Genomic DNA, 24,070 nt, shown 5'->3' on the forward strand with positions numbered 1-24,070 from the left:
TGATGTTTTGGGACCAATCAGACACTAGTATTAAACACAGCTGGGTAATAAGTCAAACTAATAATGAAGACGCTGTCATTTCTGTGGTTGATTAGAGGATAAAAAATCTTTTGTACTGTTCTCAATACTTGTGATGTTTTTGAATCAAACAAGTGATTAGCTTGTTTTTCTACATTCAGTTTTTTTGGATCAATATGTTTTTTTTGTTTTTTGTTTTTTTGGCAAAACTTGATGAATTTTGATTTTCATTTATGTTCTTTCTTGATCATTTCTCAATCGGGATGTAAAGGTTTTGGGAATACGAAGTAATTAAACATATTCAAAGAAATGAAAAACATGTTAGCAATGGGGTATTCTATCCAAGAGGAATCTATTTTGGGGTGATTTTTGCATTTGTCTTGGAGGGTGACTGAGAAAGACAGAAAATGTGGAAAGAGATGGGGGATTACATACACTGTAGCCTCAGTACACCTGATCTGCCAGCTGAGCCACACCGGCACCACCTAAGAGGATTTTAAGGGTTAACTTAGGTTATAAAACTTAAATCAAGTAAGGAGAGTTAAAGACGGGTAAGGAAGCTGAATGTTTTGCTTTGGAAAACATCCTGAGGTAAACATTTCCCCTCTTCTGGTTCTGCATCATGTAACACATCACCGTCTGTCTATCTGCTCTTGGTTTTTTTTTCTTAGTAAAACTCTTAGTAATAAACAGAAGCTACTGAGGAGGCGTACGACTCGGAAACATAGGTACACACAGCATTTCTGCTGCGGTTACGTGACGCCTCTATATGGGAATGCTGACTAATTCTTGGTGCATGAGTATCTGTAGGAGGCAGAGAGGCTGCAGAGTTATTTCAGGGAGACATCAGTCACCTTTATAGTAAAAAAAAAAACCTACCTGCCTTTGTTTGATCTTTGCCTGAGCAATGCGCTACTTCTGCCTGTTGTGACTTTGGTTTCGACTGCATTTGTTCAGAATACTCCAACCAGGTTCAGTCTCTGCAGAACATCTCCTGAAATGATCAGTTTTTACTGAGGTTTCATGCAAAATAATTTACTCCTCTTCTTCAAACAGCTCCTGGTGTCACATCTAAATTAGAAATCAAGCTTCACCACCCAAGTCCAGTACTTTGGGCTTTTTGGTACTCGCTTTTCTGCCACTGATGAAACTCACACACAGTCACCATGAGGCAAGTTATCATCAATCCAGAGATAATTCTGATTCATTCATATTCTTTATGTCAACACTTCCCATGGAAATAATAAAAATTAGACTGCAATGACAAAAAAAACAGTAAATGCTGATGTATGGTCCTTTTTCAGTAATTACTTATAACACACAGAGATGTTTTTTAAAGGCACTGTGAGGGGTTTTTAAATGCTCCAGAAATAGTCTCATTTTTTTGAGAATGCCACTTCAAATTCAGATCTATATTGTCTTTACATGTGAATTACTGGCTCAATATTGAACACTCAATCACAGAAGTCTATTTTTCTAACCCTGATGATAATGTTAAACAGTGAGGAGTGAGTTAGCAAGCAGAATGTTTATTTTCTTCAGATTTCTCTTGGCATAATGTGTTGTCCTTATGTCTGATACTAAAGCAAGATTTGCAGAAGACAAGCATTTTCTTTTAAAGTAATTTTCATGACTGAAAAAAATTACAACCATGGCTATTCTTGCTAATAGAGCACTACTTTTTGAGCTAACAAACAGTAGTAAATATGAATTTTGTTGTTACAAATATAGTTAGCAATTTGACATAGCTACAAATCGTACTAACCTCCTCAAATAGTTCTCTGGAGCAAAGAAAAATGTAATTTATTTAATTTAATTTTTTTTGTTAAAGATGCTGTGAGGAGGATCTGTTTTAATTGGACTCCCTCACCACCTTTTGGCCCAGAGTCTCACACACACAGTCGTAAACTACTTTTAGCGAATCGTTTGTGGGGTTTTTTTATAAGAATTAAATGGAGAAAGTTTTATTTATTTAAGATAACTTTTTACAGGATAAAATGCACTGAGGTAAAAGACTTATCAAGTACAGTTTCGTAGTGCTACAGTTTGAAACGTAACAACAAGCAAACGTAGTGGCTGGCTACATGTAGTGTTATCGGCAGCCCCATGCTCCGACGTATCTGTAGGCTAACGTGACATCAAGTAAACACTGTCAGTTTGTAAGTAGTTTAACGGCTGTTCATATAATGTTATATAACGTTAGTATTCCCTGGTTATGTCCTGCCAGTCATCTACCAAGCAGAGCTAACGTAACCTCACTCTTCATTTTATTGATAGACTCTCAAGTTTGAACAGACCACTGCAGAATAACTGCTGACTGTGGGTTGGAGTCAACATTAGCACAAACAGATTAGCCCACGTGTTAGCCTTTAGCTTATGCTCTATCACTCTTCTGTTTAGTTTTCTCCTGCTCTTCTGTCCTTTTCCCCCGACAATTAGGCTCCTGTGTCCACCATCACTATAAAATTAATCACAGAAATTGTTTTCAGCAGAGAAAGACACAGACCTCTCTTCTCTCTACTAAACTTTTTCAGCTGGCGTGGTGTTGTCATAGAGACCCAGAAGTGCCATAAACCAGTCTAGTCCTAGACGACCGGATCAGGATGCTAAGCAGTAGCAATTTAAAATAACCTGTAACCTGTAATATTGTTGCTGATAATCTCATTTTAAAGTGTCGATTACGACCAGGCATATATCTAGATGGGAAACTTTTTCAAGATCACTTTCAAACTCCTCACAGCCCCTTTAAACAACAAAATCACTCTTAAGCCAGAGCCCCTGCTTTATGATAGTGGGGTATGGTGCTCTCAGGGAATGTAGTTTGCATCATGGAAAAACTATGGCTTTAACCACAGTTGTTGTCAGAAAACTCCCCACAGTGCCTTAAAAATCATAGATCACATTAGATCAGATCATACCAGTGAAAATCCAACTACTACACCTGAGCTAAAGAGGTATCACCGCTTTTTAAAATCCTGAAAACCTGATCAATGCTCATATAACTGAGCACTGAGGATCAGAAGTCTTTGACTTGAACTCTTCTGACAGTAATAAAAGAGAAAACTACGAAATACCCTTTCTGAAACATTTCCTGCTCATAATATTAACAAACAGCAGATTAACTGGTGATATCATTCCTGCATCGCTGACACTCAGTTATTTTTTCTTATATATTGTTTTATGTATTTTCCTCAACACACTTTTACACATGTTCAGCCCGACATATTGCACCTTTTTAAACAAGCCATGCCTGATGCTTTGCACTGCCTTTGCATGTAGTTATAAACTCTTCTTACTTTTATCTTCATTTATTCACACTTTGTTTTTAACTTTCCACAAGTAATTTTTTTATCAACTTTAACCCATAACCTCACTTTATGGGACACCTTACATCAACATTACACCACATTATGTCTAATCAACATTATAGACACTAATTATAATGATATACTAATGCAGACATGTATTCAAATCTGACATAAATACACTCATAAAGATCCAAAATGACTAAAAGATGAGGCATCATGCATAAGTTGTGCTTGCATTTTGTTTGGCTCCTGCTGCACTGCTGCAATGCATGCTGGCTTTTCCATCTTACCTTGCAGCTGTGCACTGTTCTCCAGGTTGATAAACTTCTGAATGATGACTGCTCTAAGAATGTGATAAGAAACAGTCTTTTGGCCATGGACCTTTGACTTTGTTGTTGATTACCTGTTAAAATGATTTCTCCTGTCTGTCGTTCCACATTTAAACGTCACTGTCCTCACTTAAACTCCCCTCTGCCTCACTGTGTGCTCGTGTTTTACTGCACAGTCAGAAGTTGAGCTTCAAAGAACGGGTGAGGTTGGCAAGCCCTCGAGGTCAGAGCATCAAGAACAGGCAGACCTCCTCGGTGAACGACCGGCGTTCTCCGGTGGCTGAAACTGCAGCGGAGGGCACCAGTCCAGCCAAGGTACAGAAGAGCTGGAGCTTCAACGACCGAACACGCTTCAGACCCTCACTCCGCCTTAAGAGCCAGTCGCGCTCCACCACTGATGGTGAGTGACTTGTTACCCCATTTTCTGATGATCAACCAATCATCCATCATTTAGTTGTTGTTTTTTTTTTTTAGCTTTTGAGAACTCTATTTATACAGCACCTTTCATATCAAGAGTTTCAAAAGTGATTTTGACAGGAGGACAAAGCCGAACCAAACAGCAGGAGAGACCTTGAAAAATAAATAAGATCAATTCAAGTTCTGTTGAAACACAGAAGCATGCATCCTAGTTTGTTTTTGTATGAATTCATCAGAATATTTTAATCAGATAAGTTTTTAATGATAGCCTAAAGCTGTTTGGGAAGGATACTTCCTGCTGAAAGTCATCATTTTGTAAGACTTGACAATTTCTGCCAACTTCATGCCTAAAGGGGCTGTGAGGAGTTTGAAAGTGATCTTGAAAAAGTCTCCCTTCTAGATATATTACTGATTGTAATCCAGACTTTAAAGTGAGATTATCATAGCCAATATTGCTGGTTACAGGTTATTTTAAATTGCTACTTTTTAGCTTCCAGATAGGGTCAACCAGGACCAGATTAACTTAAAGTTTGTCTTGGTCTCTATGACAACACCACACTGGCTGACAAAGTTTAGAAGTGAGAAGAGAAATCTGTGTTTTTCTCTGCAGAAAATGATTTCCTTGATTAATTTTGTAGTGATGGACACAGGAGCCTAACAGTCAGACAGTAAAAGGACAGAAGCTGTGCTAAATATAAACAGCTACTAAACTTAATAATAACTAACAGTGTTTACTTGTTGTCACATTATCCTACGGATACATCGGAGCACTATGCCGATAGTGCTACAAATAGCCAGCTACTACATTTTCTTGATGCCATGTTTCAAATCACAAGGCCACATAACTGTACTGATAAATACCTGACCTTGTTGTTGTCATCAGGAACTACATTGAAAAAGAAAACAGTTGGACCAACTTAAATTATTGCTTAAATTGGTAACACCTAAATAAATGAAGTTATTTGAAATGAAGTTAATAAGTTCAATTAACACAATTGATTAAGTCAAGTGAACTTAAAAATGTGATTGTTCTTAAATCAACATTTTGCATCAGTCCAACTTAAAGTTTTCTGTTGTTTCAACTCAATAATTTTAAAAAACCTCTCCGTAAAATCTGACAAGGTGTTTTTATACTTTATTGCCCTGTAAAAATGTGACAAGTTGAGTTTACTAAAAAAAGAATCTAGGAAAATAATTGCACTAAAAGGTCAGTAAATATGACTAATTGTCTTTAGCTGAGTTTACTTTATGTCTACTTGTAAAGTTTACTTTACAGCCTATGGTATTGTCTTTTTCAAACCGTGAGTGAGGAGGGAATGCAGTGGATATTAGACCACGCTGTACATTGAAATGTTAACCTGCAAAAAGCACAGGCTTTCTGTGCTCCACATAACATGGACCTGCTGTCTGTGCCCTGTGGCATGGACCGTGAACCTTTAAGCGTGTTTAATGTTTTATATGTTAATTAATGAGATGTGTTGGTAGGCTGAAATTATGATTATAAATGACAAACTGGGTTTTGTTTTCTGCTAAATTCAAATTACCATTACTGAGAGATTATTTTAATTGGAGCCCTCACTGCCGTGGAGCGCAGCCAGGCAGCCTATGCCATGGAGCACAGACAGCCAGCCAGCATACTGGACCACAGACAGGCAGCTGGTCCATGCCATGGAACACAGACACACTGCCCCCGCGTGATATCTTAATGTGCAGCAGGGTTTTATATCCACAGTGTTCCCTCCTCACCCATGGTTTTTCCTTTTGGGTTTTGCAGATTATTGAGTTGAAACAAGTGAAAACTTTAAGTTGGATTGATGCAAAATTTTGATTTGAGAAGAATTCAATTATTTAGTTTATTTGACCTATTAAGTTGTGTTAAATGAACTTGTTAATTTCATTCCAAATAACTTAGTTTATTTAGGTGTGACCAATTGAAACAATTAATCTAAGTTGGTCCAACTACTTCTTCTTTTTAGCTGTACCAACGCAGAACTTCAAGTTGATTTGATCCACAAAAATACATTTGAAACCTTAACTTAAAAAATATTGAGTTGGATTAATTAAGAAAATTACATCACTTAAACTGACTGAAGATTCCCTTTTTACAGTGTATATGGTTTCTAGACTTACTGGATGAAAAGTACCTATAGCCTACAAATGAAGTTATCAACTGCAAACTCTGACCACGGTTTACAAGAGACAGAAATGATGAAGACTGATTCCTTTTTTCATTCCAGTCTTGAGATTATTCAGTCCCCAGGTCTGAGTCCATGGACTGAACTGAAGTGTTTTGGTGAGTGACTCAACTCACTAGAACTGGTTGTGCTCACCAACTCTGACAGCTGACAGGATGAATGTTTGTGGTCATTAGCACTTCCTTCCTTTGGCTTGGCACTGTTACCTTGGCAGGCTCTCTTGGGTCGCAGCCAGTCGGTGTGTGTGGTTGGACTGATGGATTGATGGAAGGAGGGGTGCTGAGTTTAGGCAGGAATATTGGTGCCGCGTTAGCCAAAACCTCTTGGCGTAGATGATCCAATAACCAATCTTTCCAGAACTGAGCTGAATTGCTTGTTAGCCACGCTCCATCTGATCATTCTGCCTCTGCCATGTTGGCTGTCTGAAAGGTTAGAGGACAGGAAGCATTTTTTACTCATTACGATTAAATCTGAAGGAGAAAAGAGGTTCCAGCTCCATGTTTTGTTAAATAGAGCAAATAGCCAGAAGAGTTACAATTTTCATCATGTGACTCACTCTTACTCCGTCCCTATCAAACAGCAAAGTGTCCTGAATGGCCTCCCTTTTCATCATTCCATTTCCTCCGAGTCAGTCCTGACCATTTAATGTAAGGAGAAACCATGAGAAGAAAGAGTAACAGGGGGATGGTTATCTGGAGACAGGAGTGATGCTGTGATTAATCAGGTCAGGTCACGAAGCATCCCAAGATACTCAAGATTTTCATGGGTGGTAAAAGGAAATGGATTCTGAGTGAGCTGTCTCATCAGCACTGACTCAGAGCTATCCTCTATGGACCCCTTTGCAACTTACCTCATCATATATATGCTTCTGTATTTTTGCAACTGAAGCAACGTTTAGCTCCATTCATGGAGACGAGTTAGTGTTCTTTGAACTCTGAATTAAAACTGTAAGCAGCACAAAATTGTCTGGTTTGTTTCGTGGTCGGTTGTCAGAAACAATACTCCACTGTGGACTTAAGTTGTAACGGATTCTGACAGGATCATGACCGTCGCAGCTCCGAGCTCCAAAACCAGTGTTTTGGAGCTTGGAGTAGCCATGCTAATTGGCAACCTTTACCCAAGCATGTCAGTAATTATCAACACAATGGGCTGAAAAATGAAAAAGAAAATCCTTGCAAAAGCATCCTATTGTTTTATCATTGCTGTTATAATGTAAGAGTAAACTCATCAGATAAACCTTTAGGGACAAAGTAAAGGTATTTATAAGAGGTGCATCCAGCTGACAGCCACCAGTTAACAGGGTCACACTTTCCACTGAAACACCTGTGACATCTGTGGCTGTGATCTCTTAAACACGACTTAAAAATCCAGCCTCAGCTAACCAGGTGTGACCACAGCTGTTCAGTTCTAAACCCTGTTTTTGCTTTGTGTAGTCAAAGGAACTGTGAGGACTTTGAAAGTGATCTTGTCTCACCCCTAGATACATGCCACGTAATCCACACTTAAGAATGAGATTATCAGCACCATTAAAGTATTCCTCAGTTTCCGTCTCAGGTCAGGCAGGACTGAATTGATTTACGACACGTCTAAGTTTCTATGACAACACCACGCAGACTGACAAAGTTTAGTAGTGAGAAGGGAAACCTGTGTTTTTCGCTGCTAAAAATGATTTTTAGGGTTAATTTTGTAGCAATAGTGGACACTGGAGCCTAACTTTCAGACAGAAAAAGGACAGAAGAGCAGAAGAAAGATAAACAGGAGAATGATACAGCCTAAGCTAAAAGCTAACATACAAGCTGCGTCTACCAGACTGGTATTTGCAACCTGCTTCACAACATTTGCTAAACAGATGACAGGACGGCCACTCGCTGGTGAAAAAGTGGAACAATAAGCTGCTATGGAGCTACATATTTTCCACTATGTGACTATCCTTCAACAGATGGGTTTCATAAAAGCTCATTATGTATGAGCAACTGTCTGACAAACTGTATCAGCTTCAGATTTAGTGGTATGATTTCAGCTCGTCACACAACCCAGAAAACGGTCAAAAGTGATCTCACTGTAAGGAGTTGTGAGACTGAGTGCATCACATGTCAGTAAACATCCACTAATTGCTAATCTCCGTGTCCTCTCCCCAACAGCAGACTCCAACATGGCCGTCGAGGATGGCGTTGATGAGAAGGGCTGTCACTGTGAGATCTCAGTGGAGGACCTGCTGCCCTCAGTCAGATCTGTCATTAGAGCCGTCAGGTGAGCTGGAGGAAATGAGACTTCCTCCTTCATCAAACTAATGCTGTGTTCACTTCCATCGCAGCAGCGTGCAAACAAACTCTGATTACACCCTGCTTTCTAATGGCACCGCTGATTGAATGTGTTCAGTATTAGGATGACCGGAAGATTTATTCTCTGTTTATTTTTAGATCATCTCTGGTTCGTGTGGTTGGATACAGAGATAAGATACAGGAAATGTTGTTAGTCTAAACATTAACAGTGGAGAGCTCATGTCACAAATACACACCTCATCACTCATTGCAGACTAATTTCATATAGATAATTTGGAGATGAGATAATACATTAATTGTACCATATATACATATCTGTTGAGACCTGTTGCACAAATTTACATTTTGGACTGATGGTTCTTAAGAAGGTTCTTATTAGAGTTTTAAAATGCAAAAGGAAGAAATGGAAGTGAGATGAAATAAGATTTTAAGTCAGCAACTTATTGCAAACACCAATAAAACTGAAGTAGTCTGTTCATCAGTTGATCAGAAGTTTAAAAACCACAGCCTTTAAAAGACAAAATCTGCATCAAAATGTGGATTCGAAGTCAGTTTCAGTCAGGTATTCTGTCATGACCTCCTGGTGGCAAAGGCTAAAAATCTTTTCTTAAAACATCCCAAGACACTGGATGATCCTCGACCCAAACTAAGGCTGTTACTGGGGCCAAGTGCAGCCCAATAACCATCAGATGACATCTGTGAAAGAAGAGCTATAAGAACAAAACACATCTTCAAAGGCCTTGTCTTCTTCAGTGCCACAAACTCACCAGTTTGGACCATAGACTGTAAAAATAAAAAATGAACACCATCTTGTTTGGCTTGAAGTGAGGTCGCCACAAAAACTGGTGGCTGGCTACAGTATAGGTCAAAATATCCGTCTCTCCAGTCATTCCAGATGGGTTGTGGTCAAACTTTAAAAAATAATACACCTGGTAGAAATGTTTTGCACGTCTGATTGTTGTTGTGATTTAAGGTTATCATTTGTCTGCCTTGTATTCAAGTTCTTTTTTCTGAAAATTTTCGTTTTTATTAGTTATAAGAGGTTAAAAATGAGGTTTTACATAAAGTTTAAAGCTGATTGAGAGCTGCCGTTCTCGTGTATTTTTTCGGGGATTGTAAAACATGTCGGGAGGGAGAGTCAAGAAGTGATTAGACCCTCGAAAGAAAAAAAAATAGTTATTGTTTTTGTCACCCAGCTCCACTCAGATTCTCCCATAATCCCTCACAGTTTCTACTGCGCAGACTCTGCCTGCAATTGCTGCCAATGGCGGCGCCTGTGACTGGGCTATTTTGGCTTCAAAACCATACAATGGTAAATGGTGGAGCCACGCTGTCCACTCTGTATACAGTCTATGTTTTGGACTTTTTCAGAGAGCAGCAAACGTGGGACACTGAAAGGTGAAGAAAGTTTGATTCTCTGAGGAGAAAAAACTGAACCTTGACGTCCTGATGACTTCAATGTTACTGACATGACGAGGAGATCCCACCGGAGATGTTTTTATGTTGTTGTTTTTTTTTCTTTGTTCTCTGAAATGTGGTTTTAAATCTTTGATTTGCTGATAACCAGCATATTTCAGCCTAATTGTTGTTTTACTCCTGTTTTTTTGCCCCACTCCCACTTCCTTTTTTTGCATTTTGAAAGTCTACTTAAAAACGTTTTAAGTTCCAACAGTGCAAAATATAAATTCTTGAAACTTTCTGTCCGGTAAAATGAAACATTTTGACCAGGTGTGTACATTGAAGTAGCTGGAGCCTAGAAAGCTTAAATGAACTGTCTGTATGGGTGGGTTTGTCAGGTGAGTATGAGATGAGGCTCGGAAAATGTGTAAAATTTCCACACCTTGAGTTGCTTCCTGAACTTGCTTAAAGGTGTTGCTCCTTTCATGGACGTGATTGTCAGTTGATTGGTAGTTTAAAACGGAGCAAAGAGGTATGAGAAGGAATCATCCTAAGAAAACAATGGTTTTGTCAGACAGACAGACAGAAATGGCCCATCCAAAGTTTGGGTAGACCCTGAAACACTGATAGAGGGGTCGCAGAATGTCTCCTAAAAATGGTTTACATTTTCATACTTCATCCATTTTATGAAAATAAAAACAAACTGGGGATTAAGTTTTATACAGAGCTGTGCAAATAGAAAACGTTAAATCTGTTTTCCACATTTCTTCGTTTCAAGACCACCAGGGTGACTAAGCTAGGATTATGACAGATTGGTGGTGGAACAATGATTTAGGAAACACAGCAATTTGTCCACATATCTAATTCTGTACAGATCAGGTAAATTGGGTATCTAAGGGTTTTTTCTGTTTTGTTTGTTTTCTGTGTTTTGAATGACCTATCAGTGTACTCCTTTAGCAGGGGGTCTGTAGTCTCCAGCATTTTAAGGGTCTGAAACATTGTTGGACCCCGACACTAACCTATCCCAGGTGTGGATCAGCGAGAGGCTCTGTTTGGTCTGCACATCAGCAGTCGATCATAGGGACAGCAACAACCCAACACTTACAGCTACACACACAGTTAAGAGTCCAACTAATGCAGAGATCCTGTTCATGTAGTTCCCTTGAGGAGTTTTAAGCTTTTGAAAAACACTCTGGATTTAAAATTAATGCAGATCAATGAACTGCTAAAGCAAACAAATTAATCATCAACAAGACTAAAAAATCTTAGAGGGATTATTTGTTTATCAACAACGGTGGATGCGCGCACAACCAGAGTGCAGAAGCACTGCGGAGTATAATGGTTTGTCAACTGACGTGGAGGAGTTAACCACTGAAAAGCTCATTTTTAAACTAAATATCATCACTTATATGGATGGTAAACGGCTGCCAGGTTTGTGAAATAGCAGTGAGAGGGCAGAAGAGATCAGCAAGTGGACAGATATTAGGGGGACAGACGTTTTTAGAGGAGAAATCCAGTGTACCCACAGAGCAAGTTACACAACTGTCACTCGATACTCATGACGGCATTATCCAGACACTTAACAGACTATGACAGACCAGGACGTAAACGTGTGTCAATAAACCAGTAAGCCTCCCAGACCAAAGAGGAACACAGACTGCTGAGTCTGAGACCCGGTTCATGTTGAAAGAACCAGAAAACTACGTCCAGAGTTAATTATTCACCCGCAGACGTCGCTGGTGTTTCAGTGTAAAGTGTGACCCTGTTAACTGGTGACTCTCAGCCGTTAAACACTGATGCTGTCTGTTGAGACTCACCAGTTAGCATGGTCGCTATTTACTCCAAAACACCGGTTGCTCTGTCTCAGTCCAAACTTGGTAGACGTTTCCTCTGTTGTATAGTATCGTTTCTAAAACCTGACTACAGGACAACTGTACATCTCTATGCTGATAACAGCTTTAATTTAGTGCTTAAAAACGCTAACTCATCTGAGTGAATGGAGCTAAACGCTGCTTCTGCAGTCAAGATGTCATCTTTATGATGACGTAGACTGATTATCCCTCTATACTCTAACATACTTGTAATGTCTGCAAGTCAGGGGGGAGAAGGTCTCTCACCAGATGATGCTTAAAAAAAACTCCACTTATTACATTTTCTGTGACGAATCTTCACAATAAATATTATTTTGGACTACTCAAAGACGGTAGGTAAGAGCTTTTGTCAGGTGAAGACCAGTATAGAGCTATTATTCTGTCCATAGAGCACGCCAAAACCAACACAAGCAGTTCCTCACATTAGCTTAGATCGTTTTCTGATCGTTTTCTATCTTCAAGCTGGAGTGAGTCTGTGAGTGTTAACGTCAGAGTTTACTGCTCCAAATTTTATTTTAACAGGAATTTTGTTAAAAAAATAAAATAAAAAAAAGACAGCTTCTTCTTTACTCTGTTATTAAAAATTTTTTTTTAAAAAATACCGAAACCATCATAGTTTAAGCTTTCTCTGACTTTTAGCGATGGTTGGACACAGAAGGCTGCTCTGCTAGCTAAACGCCATCATATACAATGCTAGAGGATGATGTGTTGTTCATTGCCTCTCCCCCATAGACTTGACTAACAGCATGCAATCATGTATTATTACATTCAGCCATAATAATCCACTGCACTTACCACCATCATGCTGTGTATTTTCCTCTTGCTCTCTATTCTCCTACTCGCAGAAGGGTAATTGTTCTGTATTAAATTCATATGCAGAAAAATGTGCATGAGGCACAAAGCAATGCAGTGAGAGTAAGTGCTGTTAGATGGGAACACTGCAAAAAAAAAAAAAAAAAAAGAAATCTTGTCAAGTGTTTTTGTTGTAGACTAAAATGAGGTCTGAATTGCTTGGAACAAGAAAAAAAAATCTGCCAATGGTAAGAGGAAAATTTGCTTGAAAATTTCGGTGAAACTAGAATAATGTCTTAATACAAGTAACTTTTCGCTTGTTTTATTGGCAGATTATTTTTACTTGTTACAAGCAATTTTTCCTCATTTTTGTCTTTAAATAACTTGAAATAAGACATTTTCCTGGACTGCAGGTGATTGTAGCTCATATTAAGTCTACAAAGACCTTTTCAACTGAAAATACGCCAAAATCACTCAATAAGATTTCAGAATACCAACAAAACTGAAGTCAAACTGTAGATTGACGATTTAACTTCCACTCACAACAAGACCCAGTATTGTTGTCGTCTTGCATCCATCCCTTCCTGTCTTTGTTTTAAAGGACTAAGAAACTCTTTGAGACAATTCCCTTGAAACTGGTCCCTGAGGCACAGGAACCAATGTTCACACTTCACAGAGCTGCACTCCAAACTATTTGGCACTGTCCAAGATTTTAATTCTTTGATTTAGATTTTTAATTATTTTTAACTTCCCTTTTATCTTTGAGTTAACAGTATTGTCTTGAATTGAGTCGAAGCACGTCTTTATTATCTCAAATAAACAAGGGATTTTAAAGCTCAGTCAAAAAAGGAAAAATGTTGAATTGAGCTAAATTGGTTTTCTCACCCAAAGTCTCATCAAAATATAACTTGTTTTAAGATTCAGCAGCTCCTTCAAGTTGCTTGATTGAAGACTAAAATAATAAGACAAAATATATGAGTTGAAAACAAGTTATTTCTAATAGAACCCATACTTTACTAATGCTGAGTAATTTTTAACCTATATTGGAGTTGATTTTTTGTCCCTTGGCCTCATTTGCTAAAATTGAGAACACAAAAAAGAAAGAAATTTTATTCAGTATATTAACTTAATTTGTGAGTGACAGAGTTTTTTTTAAAAGTATTTTAGAACCTTCTTCTTGTTTCAACACTTGGGGAAACTTCTCAAGGCCCTGATTCCCAGAAATATCTTGTTGCATGGACAAATAATTAGACCAGGGTTTTTTGTTGTTGTTGTTGATGTTGATGTTTTGTTTTATGTCTTTTTCAAATCTGATTTAATGTTTTTATCCTGTATTTAGGCTTGCTGTTTTTGCTATGTGCTTTTCTAGGGTGATACCTTGACAAACACGCGGACCAAATCACTGGATTTTCTCAGTGATCGGAGTGTGAATGTGGTGTGGATGGGTGAAAGAAACTAAGAGTTTAAAGTGTGTTGGGTGAAGACTAAAAGAGGGCAGCATATTTCAAATCAAGGCGAGATAAAAGGAAATATTTTCATTGGCTGTGATGTATCTCAGCTTCAGAGTAGCTGTTGTTAGTGTGCACTGGCTGTATGAGAGCTCCCTCTTGTGGCAGGTTGAAGAACACTTTCTCTTTCTGTTCAGGATAATGAAGTTCCATGTGGCAAAGAAGAAATTTAAGGAAACCCTGCGTCCTTATGATGTCAAAGATGTGATCGAGCAGTACTCTGCTGGTCACCTGGACATGTTGTGTCGCATTAAGAGCCTCCAGACCAGGTACGTATGATGACATCATTGTTTTTCACCCACACTCCTTCAAACCAGAGCTTTTTGACCATTCTGTAACTCATCTGTATCACTGTGTGTACATGTCTGTATGTGTTTACTTTAACCCTGTGCATGTTTTGTTTATCTGTGCCACGTGGATGTCTGAACATGTGTTTGATCTTTGCATTTTGTGTATTGTATTGATGTGTGTGTTTATGCACGTGTTCCTCTGCGTGCCTGTGTTTTCTTTGCTTCCCTCACAGGCTGGACATGATAGTAGGCCCACAGACCCTGAGCAGCCGCGCCAAGACCTTTTCCACCCCCTCCCTGCCTGTTTATTACAGCCAGGGCAGAAAGAACTCCACACAGGGGTCAGAATAGCCCCCACCTTTTTTTAATGATTATGTGGTTTCATTTTTTTTAAGATCAGTCGTTCAATGAGGAGATTTAACCTCAAAAATCTTGGAGAAGATGGATGACAGATACAGCTTCTTGAACTGACTGACTTTAAAGTGAAATGAAACCTTTTTAAAGCATGTCTTTCACGCCTCACGCCCTGCTTTATTTAACAACTCACTTCTCTCCTGGCGTGAATCGATCCTATAAGCAAAGACTACTCCACTTAATATACTCTGATTCTTAGCATGTGCTTTGTCTTTCTGATGATAAATCTTAGACTATATGTTGAAAGCAGACACAGTTTCTTGGTATGTGAAGTGAAGCTTAAACCTACATTCCTTAAATGATCTTTGCTACAAAAGGAAAGCTAGATTTTTTTAAAGTCTGGTAGAAAAATTAATTTACTATTTCAACTAATCAAGTTGAATTTTATAGATGCTGCGTGAAGTTATTTATTGACTCTAGCCCCATTACTTTCAGATTGGGTAGGTTGTTGCCACAGCAACTCATTATATTTAAAAGCTCTGTGTTCACCACCTAAACTAACCATCTAATGTAGACACATATTCATAGCCAAGTAAGCACTATTTTGGGGCATAACTTGAAAACAGCTAACCTCATGTTCTTCTCCAGCTCCGGATCTGTGAACTGTCCCAGTATCTTCATCAACGCTTAAAAAACAGTCTATGAGTAAAACTAACAGAGACCCTCGATATGATGGTATATGATGAATTACATTAACTCTAGACTACACACAGGTAGATTATGTAAATCAGGCCAGTGATCTATGAAGAAAAAAAAAAGGAGCTGCAGTTGACTGCCAGACCAGTAGAGGGCAGTAAGAAGAGGACCAAGGCCATCAGAAAAATGTCACCATAGAAAGAGAAGACAGGCTGGCATTGTTATGTGTAGCACTGCAGTTAGCCTGTGAGCATGAAGGATATTCAGCCTGTGCTGGTTTTGATCATGAAGATGGATTTGTTGACACATGGAAGGAAAAATACCAAAACCGTTTTGACCAGTGAAACCCTACACCACTCTGTCTTCTCTAGCACGGAGATGTCAAAGAACAACTGGCGTTGTTATTTACAACCTTCAGTGGGATGAATCCTTTTCAAACGGCTTTAGACCATCATTAAATATTTATCTAATTAAAAGCTCTTGACACATATAAATACTTACTGGGGGGGGGCAGAGTCAAAAGTTTATGTCAACAACAAACTCAAAAACAAACATGGTGACTGTAGAAGACAAAAACAAGTTGTAGATGGCGGTGATCGATGAGGCCGTTACAAAATTTTTCTTCAAAAAGATCAGCCTTTGTTATTTCTTCTTCATGTCTCACTACGTATCGGATAGTAACAGCAACACTGCCCCTACAGTTTCAGCTTTATGATAAACACAACAGACTGTGTGAATGCTTGAGTTAACTCCAGTTTACACACAGAAAATTGTGTTCATCATATTTGATGAAAGGATTTAGAAACTTTAGAGAAAACCACTTCAATATCATACCAGGCACAAAAAGCACTATGGAAACTGTGCATAAGAAAAATGCAGTTCTGAGTTGAGAATCTGTTTTTATTAATCCAATATGTTTATCGTATAACTGCATGACACCGCCTTGATTTACCCTCTGATGAACTAAACCCTGCTCACCTAGAGGAGATCCAGGTATTTTTCTAACTTCAACCATATTTTAAAATATATTGGGGACGTCTGACTAGTATTCAGAGAAACCTCTGGAATCTCTCAGATTGATTATGATGTCCTGTAATGGCTGCAATGTAAACTTCTGGTGCACCAGATATAGATATGTAGATCTATTTTTTAATTGCAAAGAGAGGTTCAAACTGTCACGTGAAGAGTTAACTTTTGCCTTCTCTGTTTCTCTTTGGTTGGACGGGTTGTCTCTAATCCAAAACACCAATGAAAGAAAAACAAACTAGCTAAATGGTAACTCTCATGACCGATTTTGATGATGAAGTTTGAAGCTAACACTGAACTATTGTAATAAAAAAAAAAATACTACTGTCTTTTTTACTGGCAACCCTTTGCTTACAGACAGTTTGAATTAAGATTTGAGCCTGTTGATATAAAAAACAACCGCCCAAGTAGCTGATCTGTAACTTTGAACTGGTGTATAAGAAACGTTACAACAGTCTTTACAGCCATTTAGCTGCTTTAAGGGGGGGGGGGGGTAGACAAAGTGTTTGAAAAACTTTGGCCTTAGTTAAAAAAATTACTGGAGTTCTCCTTTAAGAAAAGTTTTTCATTGACCAAACTCTTCTGAAAATCACTGGATTGAGCAACATTACAACAATCAAATGTTCATTCTCACTCATTCTCAAAAAAATTGTGACACACATTGATGAAATGTTTCTCAAAGCTCCAGTGAGGAAATAAAAACCTGTCTCTGTCTACTAATGTTTGAAAACTTACACTGATCTGTTGTTTCACTTTGAAGCTTCCTTCTCTCTGTGTGCCACTTTCTGTCCTTCCTGTCATTAATGTCTATTTGTGTTTGCATGTGCTTTTGTGTGTGTTTGTATGCTGGTGTGTGTTGTGTGTGTGTGTGTGTGTTTGTGTGTGTGTGTGTGTGTGTGTGTTTGTGTGTGTGTGTGTGTGTGTGTGTGTGTGTGTGTGTGTGTGTGTGTGTGTGTGTGTGTGTGTGTGTGTGTGTGTGTGTGTGTGTGTGTGTTTGTGTGTTGCAGAGTGGACCAGATCCTTGGTAGAGGTCAGATCCCTCTGGATAAGAAGATTCGGGAGAAGCTGTTGTCTGACGGAGATATTTTGGAGGACATGAGCATGCTGGGTCGAGTCTGTAAGGTGGAGCGACAGGTCTGAATCTTCCTTTATAATAATAACACATTCTGAAGAAGGGTAAAAAACATTTCTGTGTCTGTGTAAGGAAAGGGATTTAGGGTGGTGGTGGTCTGAACATCAAAAGTGTATCATAGAGATTCAAACTAATCTGGGATGAAACGAATGCTTTCGGTCTCTTTAGTGTAAAATATTGGGGCACATCAGCCTCTGGTGGCCAAGCGGAGTATTACAGAAACACCCACTGATCTAGCTCCCTTATTACTCAGACAAAAACATTCTCAACATTTTTATTAACTCCTTTGACCGATAGAAAAGGGCAGATTGAGGGGTTTAAGGTTTTATTGTCACTTTTTTTTCATTCATCAATTTCAGAGATTAAATGAAAAAATGGGGGATCTGGAAAAAAAAAAGGTTCTGTGACTCAAAGTCTCAAAGAAGAGAAAACAACCGAGCTTAGAGTATCTTAAGATATCCTACAGGCACATATAGAATATATATAGTAGTACGATAGATGGTTTAAAGTATATATGCCTGATTGTAATGCACACTTTAAAATGAGATTATCAGCACCAATATTGCTGGTTACAGGTTATTTTAAAACGCTACTGCTTAGCTTCCTGATCGGGTCCAGCAGGACCAGATTGATTTGCAATAGCAACAGCACCGCAATAGTGGGGCAAAAGCTCTGCAATATCACTGCAATAGCTCTGCAATAGCACTGCAATAGCACTGCAATAGCTCTGCAATAGCGGGGTAATACCACTGCAATAGCACTGCAATAGCGCTGCAATAGCTCTGCAATAGCTCTGCAATAGCGGGGTAATACCACTGCAATAGCGCTGCAATAGCTCTGCAATAGCACTGCAATAGCAGGGTTAATAGCGCTGCAATAGTGGGGTAATAGCGCTGCAATAGCACTGCAATATTGCGGTAATAGCACTGCAATAGCACTGCAATAGTGGGGTGATAGCGCTGCAACAGTAGGGTAATAGCGCTGCAATAGCAGTTCAATAGCAGGGTAATAGCGCTGCAATAGCGCTCCAATAGCACTGCAATAGACTTTAGTCAAGCCAGCTTACACATTGTTTTAAGGTGCGCGCATATATGGCACGTCATGGTAATAGCCACAAAGACCTCATTTTTAGGTAAAAGAAACCTTCCACACAAACCCAGGGGACCTCAGATAGTGGGTGACCTCACTCCTATGTGGGATTTCAAAATAAAACCCCTCTTTATTTTTAAATTTAGGTGAGCAGCATGAAAAAACATACTGAGAAGAGGCAGTGTACCTTAAGTTAGAATACACAGATTTTTGTGTGTGCAAGGTGTTTTGCAATAAAGTGCAGTAGCTCTTACATAGAAAAAAACAATTTAGAAACACAGGCAGTGTTCAGTGCTCTTGTGCTGTTTATCCATCAGCATGGACCAAAAGGCTCCAAGTGAATCAGTTCTTAGAGATTCGGTTCAGTCTGTAAAGACTATCTTTTGATAGACTAGAGAGAACATCCTAACTGAAAACTTTCTTCCTCGTGTTTGATTATGTCTTTTTGTTTCCATATGCCATCCTTGTCTCCTCACAGGTCCAGTCGATCGAGTCAAAGCTGGACTCCCTGCTCGACATCTATCGTCAGGTTCTGCGTAAAGGTTCCTCCTCAGCCCTCACCCTCTCCTCTCTGCCCCTGTTTGAACTGGACCAAACCTCTGACTACCACTCCTCCGTCTTCAGCAAAGACCTCTCCTGCTCCACCCAGGTTAGCAGCAGCGGAGCGCCTCCCTCCAGTGGCTGCGTCACACGCTCCTCCACCAACCCTCATCTCTCCAAAGGAGGACTCCATCTAATCCTCGCTCCACCCACTGAGCTCAACCTCAATCTAAACGCCTCCTCTTCAACACCCCCCTCCAACCTCGCATCCTCCCCTTTCAGCCCATCCCCTTTGCCCCACCATCACCATCATCACCACCACCATCACCCGCATTACCCCCGCCATCACCACAGCCAGGCCCAAGCCACCACCCCGGAGAGCGGCACGGAGGAGGCTGTGGGGAGCTCCTCACCGCTCCTCACCCCAAACAGTCTGAGCAGCAGTGGTGGTGGAGGAGTAGCAGATGGAGGGTTTCCTCTCCTGGCAAGACTTCCACCACCTCCCCCTCCAAGCCGGAGTGGACAGCCGCTGGTGCCGCCTGCCCTGGGCTGCTGCTCAGGCCCCAATAAGATGGACCGTGGCCTGGGCAAATCCATGTCAGTGCAGGACCTGATGCAGCCAGCAGGAGGTGTCCAGGAGGCCCATCACAGCCACAGCCTCTCATCCCCGAGCCCCAGTACAAGCAGTGACTCCCCTATCGGCTTCCACAGCAGCAGCCAAGACCCTGGAGGAGGAGGGGGAGGCGGGGGAGGTGGGGGAGGTGGGGTTAATATAAACAGGAGTGGAGGAGGCGGATGGGGTGAGGAGGACCTCTTTATCAGTGACAGGGAAATGGAGACACAGGGATTTGACTTCCTGTCACTGGGGACCGCAGAAACCCCTGAGTACTCCTTAGAGCTCCAGAGGACAGGGAGCAGATCAGGGGCAGGATCCCGGGGCTCCAACAGTAGCCTGGTCAGTGGCCATGCGTCTCCACCCTCTGCTGGCAGCACCGAATTGCTGAACATGCCGCATGTCCGGCTAAAATAAACTTGCCTACAAGTCCAGAAGACGCGCAGATTTCACCTCACGGACAGTTTTTATCCTTTTGGAGGGGAGCGGGAGGGAGGGTGTCTGACACAGGGGTCTATTTTGTTTACTTTTATGTTGATCCATTTGATAAAAATCACAGTATTTTCATACAGGCTGATCACATGTGGCATATCATTGCATGAGTTACTCTTTGTTTTAAAGAATGATTGAATATATGAAAAAAAAAATGATGAAGGCTTGCTTAACGGGAACAAAGAAAAACTGAAAAACGGTTGCAACCAAACTTTGTCCTAAAGACAGATGGTAGATATGAGACCTTGAGAAACAGCATGAGCATGGCATGTTTAATCAAAGGTACTGAGAAAAGGAAAACAGAATTTACACTTGAAAAATTAAAAGGCACGGACAGTTCGAGGAATCAAACCAGAACCAGTGTACTGGAGGGAAAAAACAGGCATTAATACTTCAGTGTGATCCAGATGAATGCAGTTTGAGAATTATTACTCCAGACACAAAGACCTGAAGCCCGAAAGAGTTGACTCCCAGCAAATAAATGGAGAAATCTCTTGGAAGTAGTATTCCTCTTGCTGGTCACTACCAATGGACTTCAGTATTTTAAGGCATCTTGGGTTTCTGAATAGCTTTTCTCAGTTTCGAAACACATCCGGAAAAAAGATTCATAGCATTTTTGAATGTCTGAGGGTTTCTGTTAACAGTCGGGTGTTTCTTAGAGAGATGTTTTTAGACCACAGGGAGCCTTAGTATCCATAAACAGACAAGCCTTTGAGGCAAGTGCCAACATTTCAGGGCCACTGAAATCTTAACAACAGACAAGCCATATTAAAACACCATCCTCTCCTTCACTTGGGACTGTCAACAGTCCTTCTGGAAACTTGAGACACCACGTGTCAACTGTCTGGAGCTGAGCTGACTCTTTGTAAACCAGGACCTGTATGCACGTCCAGTCATTACACAAACGGGATCATCAGTCGTAACGTACAGCTTTGGCCCATTTAGCTGTAGCGTTAGCCACATGCACTGCCAAAAGACTGCTCCTAAATTTAAATTTTCTGTAAATCTCAACATCAGCATACTATTCCCAAGGATTAATTCAATCCCCAAATATCTGTTCTCTTTGCAGATCATTTATCGTCTTAAATGGTAATGCATGAGCATAACATCCACCATCTTTAAAACAGTCTAATGGGGGTGGGTAAGCCTGTCGTTAGCACTTGTAAAGGTTGGGTCCACAATCCTCTGTTTAGGAATTAACCTGGCTCATACAAAACCCTAATAGTTTTTTGTTTTGTTTTTTTAACCATTAGTACAAACGGTCTATTTTTACCGACAATGGCTGGACGTGCCCTAATTATTCACATTTTTACAGATGTGTGTTCATAGTGATTAATGACGTGTACTGAGATTGCATTTCAGCCATAATCACTGCCTCTATTGGTCTTTATAAGGACCCTTGTCCTCAACACAATACAGGCCCTGGAGAAAGGTGGGTTATATTAGATATCTGGGCCCATCAGGCTTCCATGGTGAAGTTTACACAAACTCAACTTTCCCTATTCTTCTCTATTTCATTGTAAACCTCCACTAACTATGTAGTATTTTCAATCTTTTCAGATAAAAAAATCAAAACAGTAACTACTGCAGCTGTTATGCAAGTTTTAACCTCTGTAAACTGCAGGTTTTATATGTCTCATCATTTGAGAACAACACAGATTCTTCAAACAGTTTCTGTGGTTAAAAATCATCTAAACTTTGCACAAAAAAAGATAATGTTATATCATTAAGAAAGCCTGTTTACATCCTGTTTTTAATAGAGTCCTGCATCTGAGGGATGAGCAGCAGAGTGGAGGATGTGAGTTGTACCCATGAAAATTTTTCTAAATCTTCTCTGCCGATGCCAAACAGCTTCCTCTGCGATTTCCTTACTATTTGTGCTAAGTCTGTAGCTGTCAACAGCCTACCAAGTCATTCATTTCATAGACTCTCACATGGTGCTGGCTGTTTATCAGTCAATGTCAAATCTGGAGATTTCTTAATACAATCAATGTTTGTAATCTTTAAGTGTGAATAATTTTGAGAGATGTACACCTAGAAAAAGCCAGTCACATAATTCATCCAAAACACTTGAAAGGAACTTTAAAAAGTACGTTTATGGATTTTTAAAGCTCATCACTAACCTGTGATGGTTTAAGAGAGGAGAGTTTCAATAAGTGAATTTTTGGATTTTAAAATAAAACGTTTTCATGGTGTTGACACCATTTTCCCCTGCCAATTCTGCTTCTCAAGTTTAGCCGAGCAGTATCAAGAAACCATTCTCAGTACCTAAGATGGCAAACTGATTTTGATGTCAAACTGCCAGCAAATCAAAAACAAACACATCTAGGTTTTTGTTAACTGTATATTATAAATCAGAGATGACATTATTACTAAAAATCTTGAAAAAATTATGACTGATGTGTACAGCAAGAAAAGCCTTTTAAAAGAGAGAAGCCAATGCTGCTGATCAGTGTCATAAGGTGCAATTCTGTTCGCTGCACACACACACATACACGCCTGTTTAGGCACATGGACACTGAAGAATGCTGGTTTACACGAGAAGCCAGCTGTGTGCAGCACGTTTATGTGAGAGGTGCAGTCTAAAAAGTGGACAAAAGAAGCCTTGTTTCTAATTTCCAGATCTTTTAAACCCAAACTGGTTGCTTTTCCAGCTGATGACAGCCGAGGATACAAACTCATTCTGAATGTCATGTCTTGGTTCGATGTGTTGTCAGAATACGAGTCTTGGAAAAAGCACTTTGTCGTGGTTCGGGACAGAAACACTGAGAGAAATGTTGAGGAATCTTACTCTGTATTGTACTTGGCATTTTGCTGCTCTGTTTTTATACAGAAAGAAAATCTCTTTTTTAATCACAGTTTTTGCTTTTTATGCATACATTAATACGTGGGGTTACTCCGGCTTCATTGAAGTGGACTTGCTGCAGAATGTATTCCTGGTGCATGGTACGGATACAGAGGATCAGCCTGGGACAGTGGATCTCTCCCAGCTGTAAGAAATTGACTTTAGCATCCCCAGCTGCAGGTAGATACTACTCATTAAGCATCCGACGCCTTAGTGGTGAGTAACCACTGTTAGCTTGCAGTACCTCATTGCATATTGAAGACCCATTTTAATAATCAGAATATACTGTATGTCAAGGAGGCTTGGGGTCATTTTGCTTTCAAGAAGTGGATTTTAATTTCCTGAAGTTATTTGAACATATTTTGCATGAAGAGGTTGTCATATCCAAACCTTTTAATTACTGAGAATGAATGCCATGTCATTAAGACATATCACTATTTATGGTTCAAACTGATGCATCAGGAGAAAAAAAAAGACCTCATCACCAACATGAAGTCTACAAAATGTGTAGTACATACATTATATAGGTGCCTTGCTCTTGTGGTACATGATCATCTCCATATCGATAATTTTTGAAAAGTGCATTAGGTTCATCTAACAGAAATGGTAACACTGTCTTCATTTTTCTCTTCTTCTAAATGTAAATCTGACTTGTGGCTTTTTTATTTCTAATTTTGATCAGCAATCGTTTTTGCTACTGGGCATAAAATGGGCCTTTGACATGTTAACATTCTGTCTCGTTTAATTTATTTAAATTATGTGCACATATTTACACACCAGTAATAATCTCAGTTAGATTTATGAAGCCTGTAATGTTATGAAAATGCAAGTGAACTTTTATTCTCATTCATCAATAAAGGAAATTCTCTGAAGAG

General features: G+C 39.6%; 1 protein-coding gene across 6 annotated transcripts in view; it reads left to right on the forward strand.

Annotated features, from left to right (window-relative positions):
* LOC141801114 (potassium voltage-gated channel subfamily KQT member 5-like) overlaps positions 1–24,046 on the forward strand; it is a 244,727-nt gene extending 220,681 nt beyond the window's left edge. The window contains exons 11-17 of one of the 6 annotated variants that reach the window (XM_074684025.1): positions 690–746; positions 3,832–4,055; positions 8,409–8,517; positions 14,256–14,387; positions 14,642–14,749; positions 17,492–17,618; positions 19,184–24,046. In XM_074684025.1, coding sequence (XP_074540126.1) covers positions 690–746; positions 3,832–4,055; positions 8,409–8,517; positions 14,256–14,387; positions 14,642–14,749; positions 17,492–17,618; positions 19,184–20,275 — 1,849 coding nt within the window. In that variant the 3' untranslated portion in view covers positions 20,276–24,046. The remainder of the gene's footprint in view (positions 1–689; positions 747–3,831; positions 4,056–8,408; positions 8,518–14,255; positions 14,388–14,641; positions 14,750–17,491; positions 17,619–19,183) is intronic. The other 5 variants (XM_074684036.1, XM_074684062.1, XM_074684045.1 and 2 more) reach the window with 5 other exon arrangements.
* The last annotated feature ends 24 nt before the right edge of the window (positions 24,047–24,070 follow it).

The sequence above is a fragment of the Halichoeres trimaculatus genome, unplaced genomic scaffold, assembly GCF_033239565.1.
Source record: "Halichoeres trimaculatus isolate MK-OKI-2021-1 unplaced genomic scaffold, fHalTri1.1 fHalTri1_scaffold_2, whole genome shotgun sequence".
Taxonomy (NCBI): domain Eukaryota; kingdom Metazoa; phylum Chordata; class Actinopteri; order Labriformes; family Labridae; genus Halichoeres; species Halichoeres trimaculatus.